Genomic DNA, 23,884 nt, shown 5'->3' on the forward strand with positions numbered 1-23,884 from the left:
TTTTTCTTTTAGTTAACAAAAATATTTCTCGTCTTTCGGCTAGTTATCATCTTTAATAGTTTTCGTAAACACTAATAACCTTGCTCGGTAAAACGTATAGTTCATAAACTTTCATTATGTGGTTGATTATGTGGAATGTTTACTTAATGCAGTAAAAATGCAGTATTTGCATACTCTATTATAGTGTCATTAGTTACTGTTTTCAGCTAAAATCTGTTTGTAGAATATAAGTTTTAGTTTGTTTGGATCAACATTACAGTACTTGGCGTGAAGGATGGTTGTGAAGTTGCTGCCTCTTGATCCGGGTGGCACTTATTTGTTCGCTCTGGGGCTGAAAGGAGACTTGTAATTTCACAATACTCCACTTGTATTACTAAAGAATAGCATGACAGGTTTGTGGGAGAGAGGATGCAAAGCCACTCCACAAAAAAAGGCCATTAGTCATAAATTTGTCACTTACTTTCCGGCTGTTTTGTGGATAAAGGGCCAGCTGTAACACACATGCATGCTTAGCAATGGAGAGCGTGGTATTAAACATGTCAGTCTTTACATAGTGGGATGAATCTGAGTACTTTTAAGGATATTTTCTTTTGGTGGGGTCCAGGCGATTTTGATTTGGGATTTTGTTCACATTGCTGATATTTAAATATTTTTACTCAAAATTCACAAATCAGAAGTGCAAGATATTTGCATGTACTTTAACATTAACAGTAGTTTTTATATCTAAAATTTAAACTTTGAAATAAAAATAGTTTATTTAGGATTTTGAAACATTTGAACTATTTTAATTTGTGACACTGAGCATGTTAACTCCTTTGTAGAAAAGGTCAGGTTTCCTTGCTTTCATTGAAGCACACAAGATGCTCTTTGGCGTGTTCTCAAATCATGCTGGGTTAACATGGATCATCAGGTTTTGCACAAACTTGTGGAGCCCATGCCAGTTCAAGTGCATGCTGTCTTAAAAGATTATTATTATTTTTTTTTTAATTGTTATGCTGATAATATAATTTGTATTGGAAAAAGAGTGAGAATAATGTAAATAAAAGATTTGTTACAAGTGAATATTAGATAAGAAACCTTGAGTATATAAAAACAATTATTTTAATGATGGTATTATTTGAAATTAAGCTTAGAGAATGCAGTAGGACTCTGTTATGTTGTCTTCACTAATGGTGGATATTTCTTTTTTGTTCTTAGAGATAGTAGGGAACATCTGGAAGGTCAGGGCAGTATTCAGGACAAAATCACAGTGTGTGCCACCGACGATTCTTATCAGATGACCCGGGAGCGCATGTCTCAAGTGGAAAAGGACATCTGGAGTCGTTCAGCCATTGAGATCAAACCCGGCTCCACGCATCCAAGTAAGAATCCAGCTCACTCTGCTTGGCTTATCCACACACACACACACACACAAACTCTACGTTTTCAGCAGCATTGCCGAGGTGCACATTTTTAGCGAGTTAAGGAACCTTGCTGCCAAATTCTGTGTAAAGAATCTGCATAAAAAAAATTCTTCTCTGACCCAATAGAAATAGGGTAAGCAGGTATATAATAATCTAGTATCAGAGGCTCTGTGGCTTTCATTCTGTGTAAATTGCATGCCATGTCATTATGATCTTAAATTTTCAATTAACGCAATCAGCATATATCTTGATTTCTGTGGCTGTGCACAAGAATGATCAACTTTTGAGCGTGCAGTACCGTTTGTCCTACGATTGCGATTACGGTGTAAATGCATATCCCCTTTAAATATCCAGTTTGTGAGGCAGCATGTTGATTGTATCTATAAGATGTTGTAAAATAAGCTTGTTCACCCTTTTTGTCCTTGGCTATTTAAAGGATTTGAAATCTCCTGCATGTTTGTTTGTACAAACACAATGTATCTATGCATAAATGCCACTGCAGATGCGCCTTCTGTGCGGTTTTATCTGTATCTGTCATGTTTTGTCCTTCGAATGCTTATTGATAACCAGAATTATTAATATTAGGGATGCACCGATACCACTTTTTCTCTTCTGATTCCGATATCTGAAATCTCAGTATCGGCCGATACCGATCTGATACCAATGTTGTTTTTTTTCATAATCAGTTTAGAATATCTATACCTCTAATTATATGTAAAGAAACACAAACCTTTAACTACACATTATTTCAATATAAATGTACAAACTATTAAGGAAAACTTTATTGTTAGCTAGTCTACTGGATAATGCTGCAGCAAAATTAACGGTAATTCCAGTCTGTGTTCAGTAGAAAAGAAAGCAGTTTTTTTTTTTTTTTTTTTGCAAAAAACATTCAACTTTTATTTGGACTTTAAAGGAGACCTATTATTACCCTTTTTACAAGATGTAATATAAGTCTCAGGTGTCCCCAGAATGTGTCTGTGAAGTTTCAGCTCAGAATACCCCATGGATCATTTATCATACCATGTTGTAAATGCCTCTTTTTGGGTGGAATCAAAAACACGCTGTTTTCGTCTGTGTCTCTTTAAATGCAAATGAGCTGATGCTCCCCGCCCCCTTTCCGGAAGAGGGCAGTGCCTTTACAACTCGTGCTTCGGATACTACAGCAACAACAAATCAGAACCAATATGACTGACACCGTAAATACCGGAGTTCAGCCATATATGTAAACGTTCCACTTTTAGTACAACTCTCTTATGTTCACAGAAAACGTACATAGTTTTCAAAAAGACAATCACCTTACTGTATTGTGCATAATAAAGGTGCGGTTATGAATTATACAGACAGTAAGTGTAAAAATAACGACATAGCTCTGGTCTCCGTGAATACAATCAGAGACAATGGTAACTGACATAAGCATTTCCGGGTTAAAAATTAAAAATAACGACAGCTCTGTTCTACGTGAATACAATCAGAGACAATGATAACTTTAGCTGCATTAGCCGTGGAATCAGCTAACAAGCACATTTTTAAAGGCGATTTGCAAACATTCACAAAATATAAAGTGCGACACTTACATCTTCAGGATATAAAGCTGGAACACGAACAGTTGGTACTGATCCATGCTTGAGAATCATATTTTTGGAAAATCCTGCTTTATATTGACCCTCATTCACAAAGCAGTCCGGTGTAAAATTATTTGCACAAACGTACACAAAATTTGGTATGTTTTGGGGCACATTTGCTTCAAAAACAAATCTTGTCCACTGCGTCTTCAGTGGCTCTGATGCCGGGAGTACATGAAGACACTTATGTTCACTTTTACAGCCAACAACAGAACACTTATGATGCTTACGAAGCTGAGACATTATTCTTCTCACTGTAGCTGCTCCAGCACGGAAAAAAATGGCGGACAGTGTGTAGATCACTCAGGGGAGGATCTGTGATAATAGCGTGGAGTCCGTCACCAGTCCTGCAGAAACGAAAACCAATCACTTTGAGACACTGTTTTTGATTAATAGAAATATAAGAAAGAGGAGTGGGTGGACTTTTAACACTGTAGGGTGGTTGTGTACACACACTGCCGACTCGCATTTATGTTCAAACACCATGTAAAAATGAATTTTGCATAATCTTTAAAGGATTCAGATCTCTTTTTTTGTTCAATTTAGTTGTAAGATATCAGTTCACTTTTCATTCACAGTTATTTTTTGGAACCCATTAAATTAAATATTGTTATAATTTGTAAACAAATAATAATAATACATTATTATTATTATTATTATTATTATTGACTTTTAGAATTTTAAATACAACAGTAATATATTTCAATCGTGCACCTTAAACTTTAAAACCCTCTGTCTTTTATTTTGACATTCTGAACTCTCCAGGAAGTCCTGTATGTGTCTGTTTGTTAGCATGTTCACTGTAGTTTAATTAGTTTCTTATTCAAATTCTGGTAAAATGCACCTCCGGCGCCATTCTAAATGCATATTATAAGTGAACCGAACTATTAAGCATCTACATCTGAGATCTTGTTCGTGAGTAGCGGAACGCGTGAAGGCTAAAAATTGTTTACATAAGTGTGTAAACAGAGCAGCGCCATTCAATAACATGCTGGCGCTGCATGTGCATACTATATATTTACTTATTAAACACAGCCTTTTGTGATTCACAGAGCTATCGCACATCTTCAAGTGGCTTTGAATAAAGTGCACGAGTCGTATGAACTACTTCAGTGTCATTTTTGGAGCTTGACAGGAACAAACATGACTAACACACAGGATCGGATATGGATCGAGCTCGTTGGGCCGATACGCGATCCATCTAAAAACGTCAGTATCGGAGCTGATACCGATCCAGGTATCGGATCGGTGCATCCCTAATTCATATTTCATTTAAAATCCTGATTATACATTTTTGTGGATTGATCCAGAATTGTTTGACAAAGAATTGACGCATTAATTAATACATTTTTTAATATACTGTACATGTTATGTGATCATGACTCATCAAAACAAGCATCACATTTCTCAAATGAAATATAAAATGTATTTGTTCCAAAAGAAAGTAATCCGTTACGATTTCAGTATTTCATCCGGTTAATAATGTTTATGAGGTGAATAAACCAGGGCATTGTTGATCAAGGCTGTGTATCAGACAAGCCGTTTAATTCATGTGAGATGTGTTTCCTCCACCCGCTACCCCCTTTTACAGAATTTATCAGCAGATGACACTGGCACGAAGCCACAGACCTGTTCCATTAATCTGATTGAGACTGCCAGAAGTATGCGCTAACAAGACTCATGCTGGGTGGATGAAGTTTAGCCCAGGATTTTAATTACCGAGGCTGGGGATCAATTAGGTTTTCATTTGCAGAAATGCTGAATTATACATGGAGTCTCTCTCTCTGAAGCAAAGTCTGCAGTTCCCCCAAACGATTGGTTTGAAAGAAGGACAGGCCCCGCTATGGCCTCTTGTGTCTAAGAAAGCTGTCTTTCTGTTGGAGTGAAAGAAAGCACTTCACTGATATGTGGAGATAGGATGTTACAAATGATGTTTGTTTGATCCTGGCAATTAAAAGCATTGCTTTGCTCTCACTAAGGAAAGCAAATTGTGCCTATCCTGTTTGCTTAACAGTTAATGCCCTATATATTTCCTACACTGCAATATCCCTTTTTGCCCGTATGTATCTCAGTTTGTCTTGTAATGTAAACACATTTGTTCACTGCACTGCTTGCTCAAGGGCCATAATTAAAGGATGGACATTACAGGAAAACAGAATGTTGAAGGGGATGATTTGATGATGTACCATTCAGGAACTACAATTCAAATTTCAGGTGTGATAGGGTCATATTCATAATGCGTCTGCGTGTATGGTATGTATTTACACTGGCTTTTTTATCCCTTTATGGACCAAAGTATAACTTTTGCCATCTGTGTGGTGTAAATGCACATTTTAAACCACCTCGCAGTTCTAAATGCATACATTGGCGGTAGCAGTGGAGCCATGTGCTTGCAGAATTTAGTGTCTGGTAGATATATTTGTTTGGTTAAAACAAAAATAAAACTTTTTTTCCCCCATCTCTGTAGTCAACAGAGAAACCTCTTGCAGTGACACACTGTATTTCTGTGGTGAAGTAATGGTATGCTTATCGTTTAGATGTTTCTAAATACTGCTTTGCCGTCATAGCTCTCATAGTTGGCAGTCACTTTTAAATGTATGGCAGGTATTTCAATGGATGTTTAATTATAAGGAGCAGGGGTATTTTAAGGTCAGTCTAAATTTGCACACTGGAATGGGCAGTGTGGCAGAGGATCATCAAACATTTAGTATGTTTACTGTTTAATGTTGTTTGTTCTGATTTATATAGATCTAGGGATCATTGAGTAGGCCATGTACAGTCACCACACCATTTACAGTATATATGGTGAATACACAAACCTCTCTACAGTCTAGCAAGCATTTATTATCAGCATTGACATCTGAGTTTGACTGTTGCAGTATATTTGAGCATGAAGACTTGATTAAAAAAGTGATTACTTTGATTAGTGAGGTAAAAATAATTTGATTTTGGAATTTGGATTTAATGGTATTGCCTGTAAGGCTAGATTTGATGCAATGTCTGATGTTGTAATGTGACATCTGTCTACAGTTTGTATTGTATTATCCCCAAAACATGGCAAAATGTCTCAAATTCATTTGCAGACAGAATATGTTTAATTCAGCACTTTTTGCAAAGCGCAACATGTTTGGGCGTCAAGAAGAATTCAGTTTGCATTACTGTTGTTTTTTTTTTCTGTCTTGTTTGCCAAGATGTTGGACTCAAACATTCAAACATTCCTAATAAATAGGTCATTGTTCTCTTGCAGCTTCGCAGTTATCGCAACGTATCGTATGGCTAAAAAGAGTCTTCATGTTTCAGTGGTTGTTTAAGGTTCATGAATTGTGTCAGCATGTGCGATAGCAGTATCTTGGAACAGGAAAACCGTTTATGGTAAAGAAAAGGCTGTTTCAGTTATTTTAAGTCAATTGACTGACAAACTACATCTGTTTCAATGGTGTGTGTGCTGGACTGCTGAAATGAGTTTTTTTTTTTTTTTTTTTTTTTTAAACCTCCTGAGACCTGAGCATGACTGCTGTGTGCATTTTCTATTTGCCTTTTTGATTTTTAACTAGTAGCACCTAATTAACATGCAAAAATAATAATAATAAAAAAAAAATAATCTAGAGCATTGTATGTCATGTGTATGTCCACATATATTTAAATAATTTTAAATAATAGCTGTAGAAAGTCTTTTTTATTTATTTTTTTTTAATAAAATTGTTTATTTCCAAGAGTGTTGGTTATTCATGTTTTGAGACGTTACAGACATTACATCAGAAATTAGAATAAATAATCTGATACAAAGTAATGGCCAGCATCATCCTAACTCTACCAGCCATGTTAAAATAAAATTATACATTATAAAATTCTGAATCTATGTACCGATTACCATTGTCCCATGTCTGCCAAACATGTTGAGTGGTCCAAACATCATCTGCAGCCTGAAACTGAACTTTTGGTCTGATTTGAGGAGTGAATTCACTTAGCTGCATTGAGAGCTATAGGATGCTCCCTTGCTACCTATTTAGTGAATGACTTGACATCTAGTGTTCTGTCTCTAATCTTTTGACTCAAACAGGTTTCAGTGTAAAAATTTTACATTTATTCATTTGGCAGAAGCTTTTTCCAAAGCGACTTACAAAAGAGAAAAAACGTAATTAGGTTCCTTACCAGATTTGTTGCCGTTTCTCCCAAAGACAAACTCCGCTGTAATCGGTGCCATGTTGTTTTGTCACATGACTCCATACGTCAAATGTTTAACCCTTTACTGAGACCCCAGAGTCTTCTGAACTGAGATAAGTGGGTTTAAATTAATTTAAATTATGTGTTGTGTATAGCAAAGCCATTTAGGCTGCTGATGACCACGTATGTGTACGCGGGGTTGAAAGAGGTTAAAATACGAGTTTTTATATTACGTCAGAGATTGCTCTAAACTACAAAAATATACAATAAATTACAAAAACAGTAGCAAGCATCTTTTTTGGATTTTTATTTGTTACTACTAGATATTGTTGCAAGATACTTAGTCTGTCTTTTTTCACCTGTTTAATCCATTCAGGCCCATTTGCAAAAATTATTGGTGGGAATTAAAACATTGACAGGGAATCAGATAAACATAGTGCTATGGAGGCACCTGCTCTCACGTGACTTTTCACCTGTACTTCACTATTAACCTCTCACATTCAAGCCACACATGTTGGCAGCATTATGTTAGAACAATTTTTGGTTTATAAACCATTTGATGTCATATTTTATCATAATTGTTCTTAATTTCTGCACTCAGTTATATTCCTATTTTATATTTTTGAGGCACTGCCTTCCTTGCCTCCTCGGAGAAAACTCCCCTGATCTGTTTCTACTAATTTATCACACTTTAATGTGAAGATTGCTTAAAATGACATGAAAACATGCAGAGTAACTTGATTTACCTTTATTAATGTAGCTTTAACTCACAAAATAACAGTATAGTGAAGTTTTGCTGCAATAATAAAGCTCTAAAGGGGTATAAACATATACATGAACATTATGTAAAAGCGCTCAACAGCTTGTGCTTCTCTTTGTCCTATTGCAACCTTCAAAGTTCAGCTTAAACTTTTAATGAGATTAGGCATGCTTGATATTAGCACTCCTTTGTCCTGCTGGCTCCAGGTAAATTAGCACACTGGTGGGAATAAGGAAAGCAGAAAAAAGCTTCTATTTTAGGTGCTTTCGTTTCCACGACTATGCTGTTTGCACAGTAGAAGGCAACATTTACCGTCAGCTCTCTTTCACACCCTCCAGCCTTTCTGATGCATGCCAAATTCAGAGTGCACATCCGGAGAACAGGTCATACGAGTGCTACGTGGTGTTTACTTAAAGTCAAATTTCCTAAAGTCGTCCAGCGTTTGCCGTTTACACTACTGTATGTGTGACAGTCATTTGTTATGGCTCTGGCTCTAACTCCTCCGTTATGTGTGTCTAATTTCACCTCAGGGCGGCTCTGTTTTGTTTTGCGTAACGAGAGCTCAGGGATTTGAGTGGTCCCAGAAGCTGTGCTATTTGCAGAGCTCTCAGTTTATTTTAAGTGCTGAAAAGGCTGTCGGGTTAGGCAATAATCTCTCAACCGGTTTTATGTCACTTTTTGCTTGAATTAAAGGGATAGCTCACCCAAAAATGAAAATTCTGTCATTAACATACCCTCATGATGTTTTAAACCCATATGATTTTATTTCTTCCGTAAAACACAAGAAGTTTTGAAGAATGTTCGTGCGGCTCTCTTCCATACAGTGAAAGGGAATGGTGACCAGGGGCTGTCAAGTTCCAAAAGGACAAAAAGCACCCTCAGGGCTCCAGACTGTGATTTAAAATGGTCGCAAATGCGACCAAAAATAATTTATTGCGACAATAATTTAACATCTAGTCGCCATTGGTGACAGTCAGGTTGTGTGTGCTCATATGTGGGTTCGTCAGATATCATCTTGTGAGTAATCGAATACACGCACAACCAGTGTGTCTCGCGCAGCTTTTCACCCATTCTGTTTCTGACAAGCTCGCGACACTGCACGCAACAACAAACCCAGCGCAAGAGAGTCGTGAACAAATGACTCTTTTGAACCGGGTCTTTTTCATGAATCACCTGAAAAGAACTGAGGGTTTGAACTCAGGAGCTCAGGCTAGCAGTTTGAATCAGATTCACTTTCTCAGCTAATCAGCCGTCAGTGTCCTCACATCTGGGAGTGCAGACATTTCAAAATAAGAGTCCCAAGTGTATTTCAGGCTTCTTTATAATTTAAAGTCCCGTACTGTGTACCACTTTTTTATTGATTGGGATTGGAGTAGCACAATAAACTGCATCTGGAATTTCTTCTGTGTCTGGGCCATCCGGTATCCGTAAAGAAAGACTAAGGCAATATTTTAAAACAATTAAAATTTTATATATATATATATATATATATATATATATATATATATATATATATATATATATATATATATATATATATATATATATATATATATATCAAGCTTTTGACACTTGGGACAATTGAGGGACTTGTTCACAACTATTACACAAGGTGAAAACATTCATTGATGCTCAAGAAGACAACACACTACTATATGCATACTATATGTAATTATCTGTAATGTAGATTCTGAAGAGCAGTACTAAATAAACAAATAATCTTTTATCTCTTATATTTGTATAAATTATGAAAGGGGTGTGAACATTTGAGACAAAAGGGAATGCAAACTTATCTCCTCAACTATATATACTGTTTATTAAACCTTCGATTAATGGGTTATCAGCTGTCTTCCTTTTCTTTGGCTTTCTGTCTTGTTTCAGAACAGCAATCTAAATCGAGCAATTCTGTGATTTGGCAACTAAAAATAGCCATTTGGCTCCTTAATGTTTCAGTTTAGGAGCCAATGGCTCCTAAGTAATTTTTTTAGTCTGCAGCCCTGACCATAAAAGTTGTCCATGTGACTCATGTGCTATATTTGAATTCTTCTGAACCCATACAATAGCTTTGATGACATTGACAAAATAAAGCAGCTCTATAATAAAGTATCTTAAACAATAGCACTGCATTTATCAGCAGATTGTTATGAGAAATCTCAAAATGTTTGTTTTTCTTGAGAAAATTAGTTTCCCTACATTCAAGTCATTTTAATTTGAATAGCACTTTTCATAATACACATCTAAAGGTGACCGTGGCAAAGAAAAAAACTTCTTTAAAACCTTGAGAGGAACCTGACCTCTGGCTTTATGTTATATGTACATAATACACTATTATTTCACGATTTGAGCAAAAACTGATTGGCACATGTAATATTTTTGCCCTCGGTTTCACTTTGCATGTAAACTTTAGCAGTCTTACCAGCTTATCCAGTGCACGCAAGTGTTGTGTTCATAGCCATTTACATTTCTATGACAAAAGCACAGAATAATAAGTCTCGTGTAATTGTGGGTTTCTTACATTGCCGTTTTTTGAATGCTGTTTAAAAAAAAAAAAAAAATTTCTTCCCAATTTGGAATGCCCAATTCCCACTACTTATTAGGTCCTTGTGGTGGCACGGTTACTCACCTCAATCTGGGTGGTGGAGGACAAGTCTCAGTTGCCTCCACTTCTGAGACAGTCAATCCGCGCATCTTATCATGTGGCTCGTTGTGCATGACACTGCGGAGACTCCCAGCATTTGGAGGCTCATGCTACTCTCCGTGATCCACACACAACTTGCCACGCGCCCCATTGAGAGCGAGAACCACTAATCGCGACCACGAGGAAGTTACCCCATGTGACTCTACCCTCCCTAGCAACCGGGCCAATTTGGTTGCTTAGGAGACCTGGCTGGAGTCACTCAGCACACCCTGGATTCAAACTCATGACTCCAGGGGTGGTAGTCAGCTTCAGTACTTGCTAAGATACCCATTGCCCCAATATGCTGGTTTTTGATAGTTATTAGCATCTTGCTGTGCATGTCATCGCGCTCAGTGTTGGCTGGGAGAGACTGGCTGTTAATTGCAACTTACTGCTGCTGTTTCTGGCTGACAAATCCACCGATTTGCATGGTGATGTCGGCATAAATAAAACAACATGTTTGATGTACTGCTGCGCTGGACATAACACCGTTGTTTGGCAAATTCGACAAGCTTTAATGCTACAATCAGTTTTTGAGCTCTCAGCGCCACCTCTCCGGGGAGGAGACTGTTTCGCAGCTCTCAGTGTTGCATTGCTCAGTTTTAATCACACTTCTGTATTTATGTATCAAACGATACATATGATATCAAATCGAGAGTGTTGTATCGAACAATACAATACGATATTTTTTTTACACCCCTAGTTTCAATATAGGGGTGAATAAATTACAGAACTTTCTCATTAAAGTTCATAAAAAAATTATATTCTTTTAAGCTCATAAATTGTGAATTTTGTTTTATAGACTAAATAAAAAGAATTAAACGAGTGACCCTCTTTTTTTTCTATCCTTAGGTAAATGTGTGAAGATTAAGAAGAAACAGGGCCTGCCCACAAGCTATGACAATACTAATAAACATTCACCCAGCAACAAGAGGAACAGTGGACCTAGCTTAGTGGCCCACAGGCCCTTGAGAGAACGTGTCATTCACGTTCTGGCCTTAAAGCCATACAACAAGCCGGAACTACTGCTCTGGCTGGAGAGAGAGAAAGCCAGCCCCAAGGACAAGGCCGACCTGAGCGCTGTGCTGGAGGAGGTAAAATGCAAATGCACTCCCACATACAGCATGCTACAGTGCAAATGCTAATATGGCAAATGTCTGACCTATACAAAGGAGTTAACATGGTCAGTGTGACAAATTTGCTTATTTGATTTTGAATACCAGATTGTCAGACTTGGAATCTTGATTATCAGCTCAGTCAGTGTTCCAATTTTTTTTATGCCAAAGTTCATTTATCTCTCCTATTAGCAGCTCTACATCAGAAAATACAACATACTTGAGTACTCAGCTAAGACAGAGAATATTCTCCACAGTATATCCAGAGCCACTCTAATGACCATCTCTCCAGCCCAAATGCAATAGAGCACGGCTGCTTCTCTCAGTATGTTTATTTGCTGAATGTTTCCTGCAGCGTTTATATTTGGGAGTTCCAGTGCAGTCAACAAGGGGAGATGGCGGTACTGGCAGTAGCAATTAGCCTGCTGCCTTAATGATATTTGGAGAATGGATTGTGTTTTGACAGAGGGAGGGTTATGATGGGTTCATAGCCCATTTGTAGAAGTGCTTTACAGACTGTCCTATGCTGCAAAATTGATGCTTTCTGTTGTACATTTGTGAGGTCTGAATTGAATTATTTTCTTCTGGATGTTTTTAAGTATGTCCTTAAAAGGCCCATCATACATTATTTTTCTGTCTCTAAAGATACTGAAGTGTAATATTTCTTCAAAAAGATGCTGACTGAAGTAATGCTTTACAATTCAAGTCAATTTGTTCCCTTTGTTCAGCCAGTCACTTTTGAATATTGTTACTGAAGTGCATTTGTGAACAGAAACCAGTTAGTCATTGGGAAATAATATAATACTTTTACTGTCCATTTCCTTTCAGGTGGCTAAACTCAATCCCAAAGACCACAGCTATACTCTAAAGGATGATTTCTACAGACATGTACGGAAAGATTGGCCTGGCTATGTGGAGGAAGAGCGGCAGCGCATTCAAAGGGTGTTGTCTAGGTGCATATTCTCAAATTACTTAATATTTTATACATTATGTACTTTAAACATATTAAAGTAAATGTTGTAGGGATGGGGCAATATATGCCTAAATAAATGATGAACCATATTGAGGCAAAACTTCATATTTCGTTTTCTGTCCATTTGATCATAAATTAAATGGCCCATCAAACATAATCTCTGTCGCTTTTCTTTACGCTGTTTTCAGGGATTGCACAAGATCCTTCAAGTGTGTAAGATGCTTGAATTTAGCTTTTAGAAATGTAAGTACTGGAATACCTGGAAAATCACCTTGTTTTGTTAAAAATTGCTTTATTAAAAAAAAAGAACATTTCTTCTGTGTAATGTGTGTCCATCAAAGATGAGATCCATCTCTTCTAATAGTCTTATAATATCCTTTTTGTTTTTATTGTCAGTTGTTGATCAAAAAGTCAAAAGAAACATTCGTTTTAATCACACATACCATGGATGCGGTAAATAAACTGTGAGACTCCTCTCTCCTTGTATGTTCACTGAACCAGAACACTGTGACATGCTCTTAACTCTTAAAGAGACAGTACCATTTCAGTGCTTTTTATATAAATGAATGTAAACTCAATGTAAATACTTGTAAATTATTTTTAAACAGTGACAGCTCATATCACTATTATATTAACTATTTCATAATATAATATTAATTGATAGAATGTAGAATTTTTATATTTTAAAAAAGTTAAAATGTGATTATAGTAATAATGACAGAGAAATTATGTATACTGTATTTAAAAAATACACTTTCACAGACTTCTTCAGGACAGTTTCTGTTAAGTTCTGTTGTTTATCATGCACCTGATTAGCCTGAATGTAGCCAAACTATTTTTGAAGGTTTGTTTTTTTTTTTTTTTTTAGAGAGAGTTATTCGAGAAACTCTTCATTATTTGAACTTTTTCAAATAATGAGCATTTTTATTGTGTATTAAATAACTTATGTGAAATTATGTGCATTTTGCTCTGACATTTTTCTAAAAAAGAAACGTCATACTTTGCCATTTAAATGTTATTATATAGAATCGAGATTACATAATCGTGAACCTCATATCGTACATCGAACCTTTTTTTGATAACTATATCGTCCCATCCCTAAAATAGTGTACAACCCCAATTCCAAAAAAGTTGGGACTGTCACAGTATGCAAAATGCCAATAAAAACAAAAAGGAGTGATCTGTAAATGTTCCTTGACTTGAAATCAAACAAAACCAGTATAAAGACAAGATACTTCATGTTTTACCTAATCAACTGCATTGCTTTATTGAAGATTTAATTTTAAAGTTTTTTTCTGAAATTGATGCCTGCAACACATTTCAAAAAATTTGATACAGGGTAAATTTAGGACTAATAAAAGTTTAAATGTGAAACAGGCAAGGCAATTGTGTTAAAGTATATAAGGAGCCTCCAAAAAAAGCCTAGTCTTCAAGAGCAAGGATGGGTCGAGGCTCGCCAAATTGCCAACAGATACGTCAGCAAATAATCCAGCGCTTTGAGAACAATGTTCCTAAAAGACAAATTGGAAGAATTTGGGGCATTTCACCCTCTACAGTGCACAATATAGTTAAAAGATGCAAGGAATACGATCAAATATCGGTGCGTAAAGGACAAGGCCGTAAACCACTTCTTAATGCGTGTGATCTCTGATCCCTCAGGCATCACTGTCTTAAAACAATCATGGGTCTGTAATGGATTTCATGACATGGGCTTGGGAATACTTCGGTAAACCTTTTTCTGCAACACCATTCACCACTTCATTCACAGATGCAAGTTAAGGCTTTATTATGCAAAGCATTATGCCATATGTCAACAATGTCCAGAAGTGCCACCAACTTCTCTGGACCCAGTCTCATCATAGATGGAAAGTAGAACAGTGGAATTGTGTTTTATTGTCCAACGAGTCCACATTTCATTGGGCCAAAGAGGAAAAAGACCATCCAAGCTGTTATCAGCATCAGGTCCAAAAGCCAGTGTCTTGCCATGGCATGGTTAACTTGCACATCTGTGAGGGCACTATTAATGCAGAAAGATATGTACAAATTTTGGAACAACATATGCTGCCATCCAGATGTCTTTTCCAGGGGCATCCCTGCATTCTCCATTAGGACAACGCCAAACCATATACTACATGGATTAGAAATGCATGGCTGCGTAAGCAGAGAGTTTGGGTGCTAGATTGGCCTGTCTCCAACTGAGAATGTATGGACATTATGAAGCGCAAAATACGGCAACGAATGCCCCATACAATTGCGCAGCTGAAGACCTGTATAATGGATGAATGGGGGAAAAATTCCACTTCCACTGATGTTACACAGTGCTAAACACTTGAATGTCCCAACTTTTTTGGAGCATGTTGCAACCATCTGATTTAAAATGAGTGTATTAAAAAAAAAAAATAGTAATAATTTACAAGGAAAAACATAAAATATTGTGCTGTTGTAGTGCTTTCAATATAGCACAGAGTGAGTAGAATTTACACTCCTTTTTATTTTTATTAGCATCTTCCATACTGTCTCAACTTTTTTGGAATTGGTGTTGCATTATTTACTTTAGTATTAAAGTTAAGCATATGCTTACTTTATTATAAACATCACTCTTGTTTATCCTCTCTTACAATATTTTCAACTTTAATATACAGTGCATCTGGAAAGTATTCACAGCGCTTCGCTTTTTCTACATTTTGTTATGTTACAGCCTTATTCCAAAATTGATTAAATTCATTATTTTCCTCAAAATTCTACAAACAATACCCCATAATGACAACATGAAAGAAGTTTGTTGAAATCTTTGCAAATTTATTAAAAATAAAAAACGAAAAAACATCACATGCACATAAGTATTCACAGCCTTGCTCAATACTTTGAAGCACCTTTGGCACCAATTACAGCCTCAAGTCTTTTTGAGTATGATGTTACAAGCTTGGCACACCCATTTTTGGGCAGTTTCTCCCATTCTTTTTTGCAGGACCTCTCAAGCTCCATCAGGTTGGATGGGGGGCGTCGATGCACAGCCATTTTCAGATCTCTCCAGAGATGTTCAATCGGGTTCAAGTCTGGGCTCTGGCTGGGCCACTCAAGGACATTCACAGAGTTGTCCCGTAGCCACTCCTTTGTTATCTTGGCTGTGTGCTTAGGGTCGTTGTCCTGTTGGAAGATGAACCTTCGCCCCAGTCTGAGGTCCAGAGCGGGTTTTGGAGCAGGTTTTCATCAAGGATGTCTCTGTACATTGCTGCATTCATTTTTCCCTCGATCCTGACTAGTCTCCCAGTTCCTGCCGCTGAAAAACATCCCCACAGCATGATGCTGCCACCACCATGCTTCACTGTAGGGAGGGTATTGGCCAGGTGATGAACTGTGCCTGGTTTCCTCCAGACATGACACTTACCATTCAGGCCAAAGAGTTCAGTCTTTGTTTCTCATGGTCTGAGAGTCCTTCAGGTGCCTTTTGGCAAACTCCAGGTGGGCTGTCATGTGCCTTTTACTGAGGAGTGGCTTCTTTCTGGCCATTCTACCATACAGGCCTGATTGGTGGAGTGCTGCAGAGATGGTTTTTCTTCTGGAAGGTTCTCCTCTCTCCACAGAGAAATGCTGGAGCTCTGTCAGAGTGACCATCGGGTTCTTGGTCACCTCCCTGACTATGGTCCTTCTCCCCCGATCGCTCAGTTTGGCCAGGCGGCCAGCTCTAGGAAGAGTCCTGGTGGTTCCATACTACTTCCATTTATGGATGATGGAGGCCACTGTGCTCATTGGGACCTTCAATGCTGCAGAAATTTTTCTGTACCTTTCCCCAGTTCTGTGCCTCTATACATTCCTGTCTCGGAGGTCTACAGACAATTCCTTGGACTTCATGGCTTGGTTTGTTCTCTGACATGCACTGTTAACTGTGGGACCTTATATGGACAGGTGTGTGCCTTTCCAAATCATGTCCAATCATCTGAATTTACCACAAGTGGACTCCAATCAAGTTGTAGAAACATCTCAAGGATGATCAGTGGAAGCGGGATGCACCTGAGCTCAATTTTGAGTGTCATGGCAAAGGCTGTGAGTACTTATGTACATGTGATATTTTTTCGTTTTTTTATTTTTAATAAATTTGCAAATATTTCAAACAAATTTCTTTCACGTTGTCATTATGGGGTATTTTTTGTAGAATTTTGAGGAAAATAATGAATTTAATCCATTTTGGAATAAGGCTGTAACATAACAAAATGTGGAAAAAGTGAAGCGCTGTGAATACTGTCCGGATGCACTGTATAAAATATTCAGTTGAAGTCAGACGTTTACATACACCTTAGCCAAATACATTTAAACAAATTTTTTTCACAATTCCTGACATTTAATCATAGAAAACATTCCATGTCTTAGGTCAGTTAGGATCACTACTTTATTTTAAGAATGTGAAATAGTAGAGAAGATTTATTTTATCTTTTATCTTTCTTTCATCAAATTCCTAGTGGGTCAGAAGTTTACATACACTTTGTTAGTATTTGGTAGCATTGCCTTTAAATTGTTTTACTTGGGTCAAATGTTTTGGGTAGCCTTCCACAAGCTTCTCACAATAAGTTGCTGGAATTTTGGCCCATTCCTCCAGACAGAACTGGTGTAACTGAGCCAGGTTTGTAGGCCTCCTTGCTCGCACACGCTTTTTCAGTTCTGCCCACAAATTTTCTGTCGGATTGAGGTCAGGGCTTTGTGATGGCCACTCTAATACCTTGACTTTGTTGTCCTTAAGCCATTTTGCCACAACTTTGGAGGTATGCTTGGGGTCATTGTCCATTTGGAAGACCCATTTGTGACCGAGCTTTAACTTCCTGGCTGATGTCTTGAGATTTTGCTTCAATATATCCACATAATTTTTCTCCATCATGATGCCATCTATTTTGTGAAGTGCAACAGTCCTTCCTGCAGTAAAGCACCCCCACAACATGATGCTGCCACCCCCATGCTTCAAGGTTGGGATGGTATTCTTTGGCTTGCAAGCCTCACCCTTTTTCCTCCAAACATAATGATGGTCATTATGGCCAAATTTTTTGTTTCATCAGACCAGAGGACATTTCTCCAAAAAGTAGTATCTTTGTCCCCATGTGCACTTGCAAACTGTAGTCTGGCTTATTATGGTGGTTTTGGAGCAGTGGCTTCTTCCTTGCTGTGCAGCCTTTCAGGTTATGTTGATATAGGACTAGTTTTACTGTGGATGTAGATACTTTACTTACAAAGGTCCTTTGCTGTTGTTCTGGGATTGATTTGCACTTTTCGCACCAAACTACGTTCATCTCTAGGAGACAGAATGTGTCTCCTTCCTGAGCGGTATGATAGCTGCGTGGTCCCATGGTGTTTATACTTGCGTACTATTGTTTGTACAGATGAACATGGTACCTTCAGGCGTTTGGAAAAATTTCAAAGCAGCTTTACAGGAAATCATGCATTAACAAAAAAAATAAAAAATATTAAAATAATGAAATTGTAATATCTATAATGTGTTATAGTGATTATTGTGTAGTTTGATTAAATATGATTGTAAAATGTGTATAGAAATTAAATAATTAAATAATAATTGTATTTAAAACCCCTGTGAGCAAGCCGAAGGCGACTGTGGCAAGGAACACAAAACTCCATAAGATGTTGGTTAAAGGAGAAAAATAACCTTGGGAGAAACCAGGTTCACTGTGGGGGCCAGTTCCCCTCTGGCTAAACAACATGAATATAATGCCAATATTAGTTATTTGTGTGCAGTGCAGGTCATGGTTTTAAATTTGTAAATTAAGAAAACGTTAAGGTCCAGTGTTTTAAAAATACAAATAAAATATTTTTTTTATTAACTTTAAGATTAATGACTTATGTCTTTTGAAGTCCATCCTGGATCAACTGTAGAAGCTCTTATTGATGCATTGTCCTTTGTTAGTTGGCTGATGAAGGCTTTTGTTGGCAGTTAAATGATAGTCTATGTATTCCATTTCAAGAGTGTAGTCCATCAGTAAACAAAGGTGATGCAGGCAGAGATAAATGATGAGGTGCATCGCAGTTCAACCTGCAGGTCATTTCGGTGAGGTTCGGTGGTCCATCCCAAGTCCAAGGTTCAGGCAGTGGCATATGAAATATCCGATGTCTTACAGTTGGAGTTGCCATCATTTCATCCTCTGAAGTCAAAACAACTAAAGTGATGTCTGGCTAGCACCGGCTGTAGTTTGTTGTCATCTCTCAGCGACACGTAGCAGTGGAGTCTGGCACCAATCAGGAACGGAGCTCGATCTGGCAGGCTCTGGTAACCTCGGGATATGAATTCAAAGGTTGAGGCATGGAAACAAATAGAATAATATTAGCATAGATGCCATTCAATTTTATGCAGAGTTATAGATCATGATGGATGTTTTTGGTTCCAGCAGACCTAACTAAAGCAGCCTAATTCTGAGTTGATGGATAAATTAGGTGTATTCCTGGTTAAATAGATGAGTCTTTAGTCTAGACTTAAACTGAGTGAGTGTGTCTGCATCCCGAACACTGTTAGGGAGACTATTCCATAGTTTAGGAGCCAAATGTGAAAAGGATCTACCTCCTTTTGTGGATTTTGATATTCCTGGAATTATTAACAAGCCAGAATTTTGTGATCGTAATGAACGTGATGGAATATAGCGTGTCAGAAGGTCACTAAAGTACTGTGGAGCTAGAGCATTCAAAGATTTGGATGTAGTTAACAGAATTTTAAAATGAATACAAAATTTATCAGGTAGCCAATGTAACGACTATAAAATTGGACTAATATGATCTTATTTCTTGGTTCTAGTCAGCACTCTGGAAGCTGCATTTTGAACCAATTGAAGTTTATGTATTGAACTTGCTGGACATCCTCCCAGTAATGCATTACAATAATCTAGTCTGGAGGTCATGAACGCATGAATTAATTTTTTGGCATTAGCAACATTTAGCATGTGTCGTAATTTAGCAGTATTTCTCAGGTGGAAGAATGCTGTTCTACAAACATTGGAAATTAGATTTTCAAAGGACAGATTGGTATCAAATATTACACCTAAGTTCTTTGCAGAAGACAACGACGTAACAATACATCCATCGAGAGTCAAATTATATTTTAGCGGCTTATTTTTAGGAGGTTTTAGGTCCAATAATTAGTACCCGTTTTGTCGGAATTGACTAGAAGGAAATTGGAATTGAGTAGAAGGACATTTCTGGTCATCCAATGTTTGATTTCATTGATACACTCAATGAATTTGGAGAATCGGGAATTTTCGTTGGGTTTAGAAGAAATATAAAGTTGGGTATCGTTGGCATAACAGTGGAAACTTATTCCATGATTCCTGATAATATCTCCCAGGGGAAGCATGTATAAGGAGAAAAGCAGAGGTCCTAAAACTGATCCCTGTGGCACTCCATACTTAACTTTTATTTGATTTGACAATTCCTTGTGCGGTCTGATAAATAGGACCTAGGACCAAGTCATTTGTAACTCTGATAAGTGCAGTCTCTGTACTGTGATGGGGCCTAAATCCTGACTGAAACTGTTCATATATTCCATCCTCTGTAGAAATGAACATAGTTGGGAGGACATTACCTTTTCTAGTATTTTCGTACATAAATGGTAGATTTGAAATCGGTCTTTAAACAGTTCTCTAGGATCAAGCTGTGGCTTCTTAATAAGCGGTTTGATAACTGCCATTTTAAAGTTTCTTGGGACATGTCCTAATAATAGCAAGGAGTTAATAATATTAAGAAGAGGTTCTGGAATACCTCTTAAGAGCTAAATTGGTATTGGATCTAACATACATGTTGTGGCTTTTGATTTTTTGATGAGTTTTGTTAGCTCTTCATGACATATGACAGTTGGTGCTTTATTCCTAACCAATTTAGCCACAGTACTGAATAAACACCTAGGATTGTTGTGGTTATTTTCTATGAGTTTGCTAAAATATGCTGACCTGGCAGCTTTTAGTGCCTGTCTGTAGCTACAGACACTGTCCTTCCATGCACCGCAAGATACCTCTAATTTTGTTTTATTCCACTTGCGCTCCATTTTCTGAGCTGCTGTCTTGAGAGCATGAGTGTGATGATTGTACCACGGTGCAAGGCTTTTTTCTTTTCTTTAATCAAAGGGGGTCGACACTATAAAGAGTGCTAGAGAAGACTGTATTTATATTTTCTTTTATTTCATCAAGCTCTTCTAGACTTTTTGGCTTACTGAGTATGTGAGACAATTCTGGAAGATTATTAGTGAAGCTATCTTTAGTGGTTGAAAGAATAGTTCTACCTGAACGATATCATGGTTTATATTGAGTGACATTAGCTGATCACAACAAACAAGAGACGAGGTAATGATCTGAGATGTCATCGCTCTGCGAAATTTCTAGTGTCAACATCAACCCCATATGACAGAATTAAATCTGCCGTATGTTTATGCCGATGAGTTGGTCCTGTCACATTTTGTCCGACTCCAAAAGAGTTGAGAACATCAATAAATGCATGTCCCAATGTGTTATTTTCATTATCTATGTGAATGTTAATATCACCAACAATTAAAGCTCTATCTACATTAACTACTAGATCAGATAGGAAATTTACAAATTCAAAAGACTTGCCAAAACTGTATATATAATTACTAAAGTTACACTATCTGGTACACTAGGTGTGTGGTGTACACTTTATAATAACTTTTATTTAGTATATTATCTCAAATTAGTTAATGCTTTACAGAACACTAGCAGAGTGATTCTCATAAAAGCTGCCACGAAAATGTCCTGGTTAAAAATAAAGGGAGAGTTCAATGTTCATTCAAATGGTTAGTTAAAAATATCATGAAATTGTAAGAAGAAATTTCTATATCATCTCCACAGACCTCCTGAATACTCTCACATTACTACCCTTTTAGTACTACTCTCACTCTGCTTGTTAGTATTGTTTAGTAACAATACTTTTATAACTACTTTATTCCTACTATTTCCTACCTTCCTTTTGATTAATGAGGGTTAATGATGGTTTGCTACAGTGTTGTCACCCAGGCTTCAAGACCTAGGCCTTGCCCCCACAGTCTGTTTTGATTGTGTTTTTAGGCCCTATTTAGTACAGGTTTAAGCACATATGATGTGGTTTATAGGCCTGTCTGAGCAGGAAGCTGTGCGATTCACTGTGCAGAACACTTCTGAGCAGCAACATTCAGTCCCAGAACAATAAGGGGAATAAACGTCAACTATCGTACAAATACGAGCTTGGCAGCCATGTTTTTAGGAGGTTTACCATGCTTCTACCGACTCACTGTGTACTTTTGTTCCTTCTCTGACTTCACCTCTGTCTCTTAATTTGTGCACTGCCAATTGGAGTATAAAGTCTCCTAATGGTACAGCTCAAGTTGCTCTTGCAATACGCATGGAATTTTAAAACCCCGTAATGGAACTTGCACAACATAGTTTGCTGAAAAATCCATAAACTGCCACTTACAGGTTTGAAAGTTTGAATCCAGTGTGAAAATGCTTCTGTTTTGCATTTTTCTAATTAAATTTTTACCATTAAAAATTCTATTATCAGCATACAAATTTTAGTGAAAGTTGAAACATGAATTTCAGATTGTCTTAGTATTTGGAATGTTACCTTGCTTTAAAAACAGCATGCACTAGAGCTGGCATGGACTCCACAAGTTTATGCAAAACCTTATGATTCATGTTATCCCAGCATGATTTGAAAATTTCCCAAAGACCATCTTGTGTGCTTCAATGAAAGCAAGGAAGTCTGACCTTTTATGCAAAGGTCTTAAAGTCAGTGACAAATCTGCATATTTAATTAACTATCTATATAATCTTTATTTATAGGTTTGAATTAGATTTTTAATTATGTCACCTTGTAAATTAACTGAAGAAGTCACACTTTTTCTCTCTTTTGAGGTCCAGATTAGTTGTTGGGTTTCAGAGCAGAAACATTAGGGAGAAATGATCCCTCTGTGCGATGAAATGGTAGCTCTATGAGAGGAAGGAGCTGTAGGAAGCAGATTGCCAGAGGAAAGTTCCAGGAGAGTAAGAATGTATCTGGCACCATTGTTCTCATTGCTGGACATTAGCGAGGCCTTTGCCAGTCCCACTGCAGATGTTATCAGTTACCCGGAAATGCTAAGCTAAACTAACAAGCCCTTGCATTCTGTCTGACCGTATGCTGTGTATTAGCGCAGGTGTGGTTTTTTTTGTTGTTGTTTTTTTACACTCTGTTCAGGAAAAACACAACTTTATAATACTGATTAACACCCGTGTAAATCCTAGACCTTGATCCAGAAATTATTCCTGTTCTTTTCCTCTGTTTCCTGTAAGCACAGCTCCACCTTTTTATAGCTTTCTGGAACTGTAAAGTTTATCTCAACTTGAAATGGTTTATTTATTTTAAAGGGATAGTTCACCCAAAAAGGAAAACTGTCATTAGTTATTCACCCTCATGGTTGTTCCTTTGTTGTTCCAAACCTATATGACTAACTTTCTTCTTTGGAACACAAAAGGAGTTAGGTAGCCTGACTGACAGCCTCAGCCCCCATTTACTTTCATTATATGGATAAAAGAGCAGCGTCAACATTCTTAAAAGTTTCTCCTTTAGTGTTCCATGCAAGAAATTCATACAAGTTTGGAACAACATGAGGGTGAGTTAATGATGACAGTTTTCATTTTTGGGTGAATTATCCCTTAAGTTTATTTGGTAAAGGTTTCCTGATGACAATGTATGCTTGGAATGGCATTTTGACTGTGTCTCACTCTCTGTTATTCTAGAAAACTCCAGCCTCTCAGCAGCAGCAGCAGCAGTAGCCAGTTGAAAACCTTGCAGTCCAGCCATTCATTCCACAAAACCTCAGGGGATTCTCCGTCCCAGCTCAGCCCCGTCAAGAATCTCTCCATGGTAAATATGCAGCCATAAAAAGAACTGCTACTTTTCCCCAGTTTGTATAATTTTAAATTTGCAAAAACTTAGTAGTACTGTTTTTGCATGCTGAATCTCTTCAGTGGTTTTTGATTTATTATATGAGAAGTGTTTCCTTGTTTCATTTTTTTTTTTTTCTCATGGAGAAGATTATGTTTGGCGCCGTCTGCTCTTTATTTGTGGAGATGCTGGAGGCGCTTCAGTCACTGCTGTTTGAAGGGGCCAATTAAGCTGCTGGTCCGCAATATTGCTGGTCTCCTTCAGAAGATTG

The 23,884-nt window shown here is 37.4% G+C and overlaps 1 protein-coding gene across 2 annotated transcripts in view; it reads left to right on the forward strand.

Annotated features, from left to right (window-relative positions):
- The window catches only part of LOC127456225 (RNA polymerase II elongation factor ELL2-like), a 60,025-nt gene that overhangs the window by 29,674 nt on the left and 6,467 nt on the right, over positions 1-23,884 (forward strand). For both annotated transcript variants that reach the window (XM_051724612.1, XM_051724611.1), the window contains exons 4-7: positions 1,198-1,361; positions 11,482-11,723; positions 12,573-12,697; positions 23,466-23,592. In XM_051724612.1, coding sequence (XP_051580572.1) covers positions 1,198-1,361; positions 11,482-11,723; positions 12,573-12,697; positions 23,466-23,592 — 658 coding nt within the window. The remainder of the gene's footprint in view (positions 1-1,197; positions 1,362-11,481; positions 11,724-12,572; positions 12,698-23,465; positions 23,593-23,884) is intronic.

Source organism: Myxocyprinus asiaticus, chromosome 18, assembly GCF_019703515.2.
Source record: "Myxocyprinus asiaticus isolate MX2 ecotype Aquarium Trade chromosome 18, UBuf_Myxa_2, whole genome shotgun sequence".
NCBI classification, from domain to species: Eukaryota; Metazoa; Chordata; class Actinopteri; order Cypriniformes; family Catostomidae; genus Myxocyprinus; species Myxocyprinus asiaticus.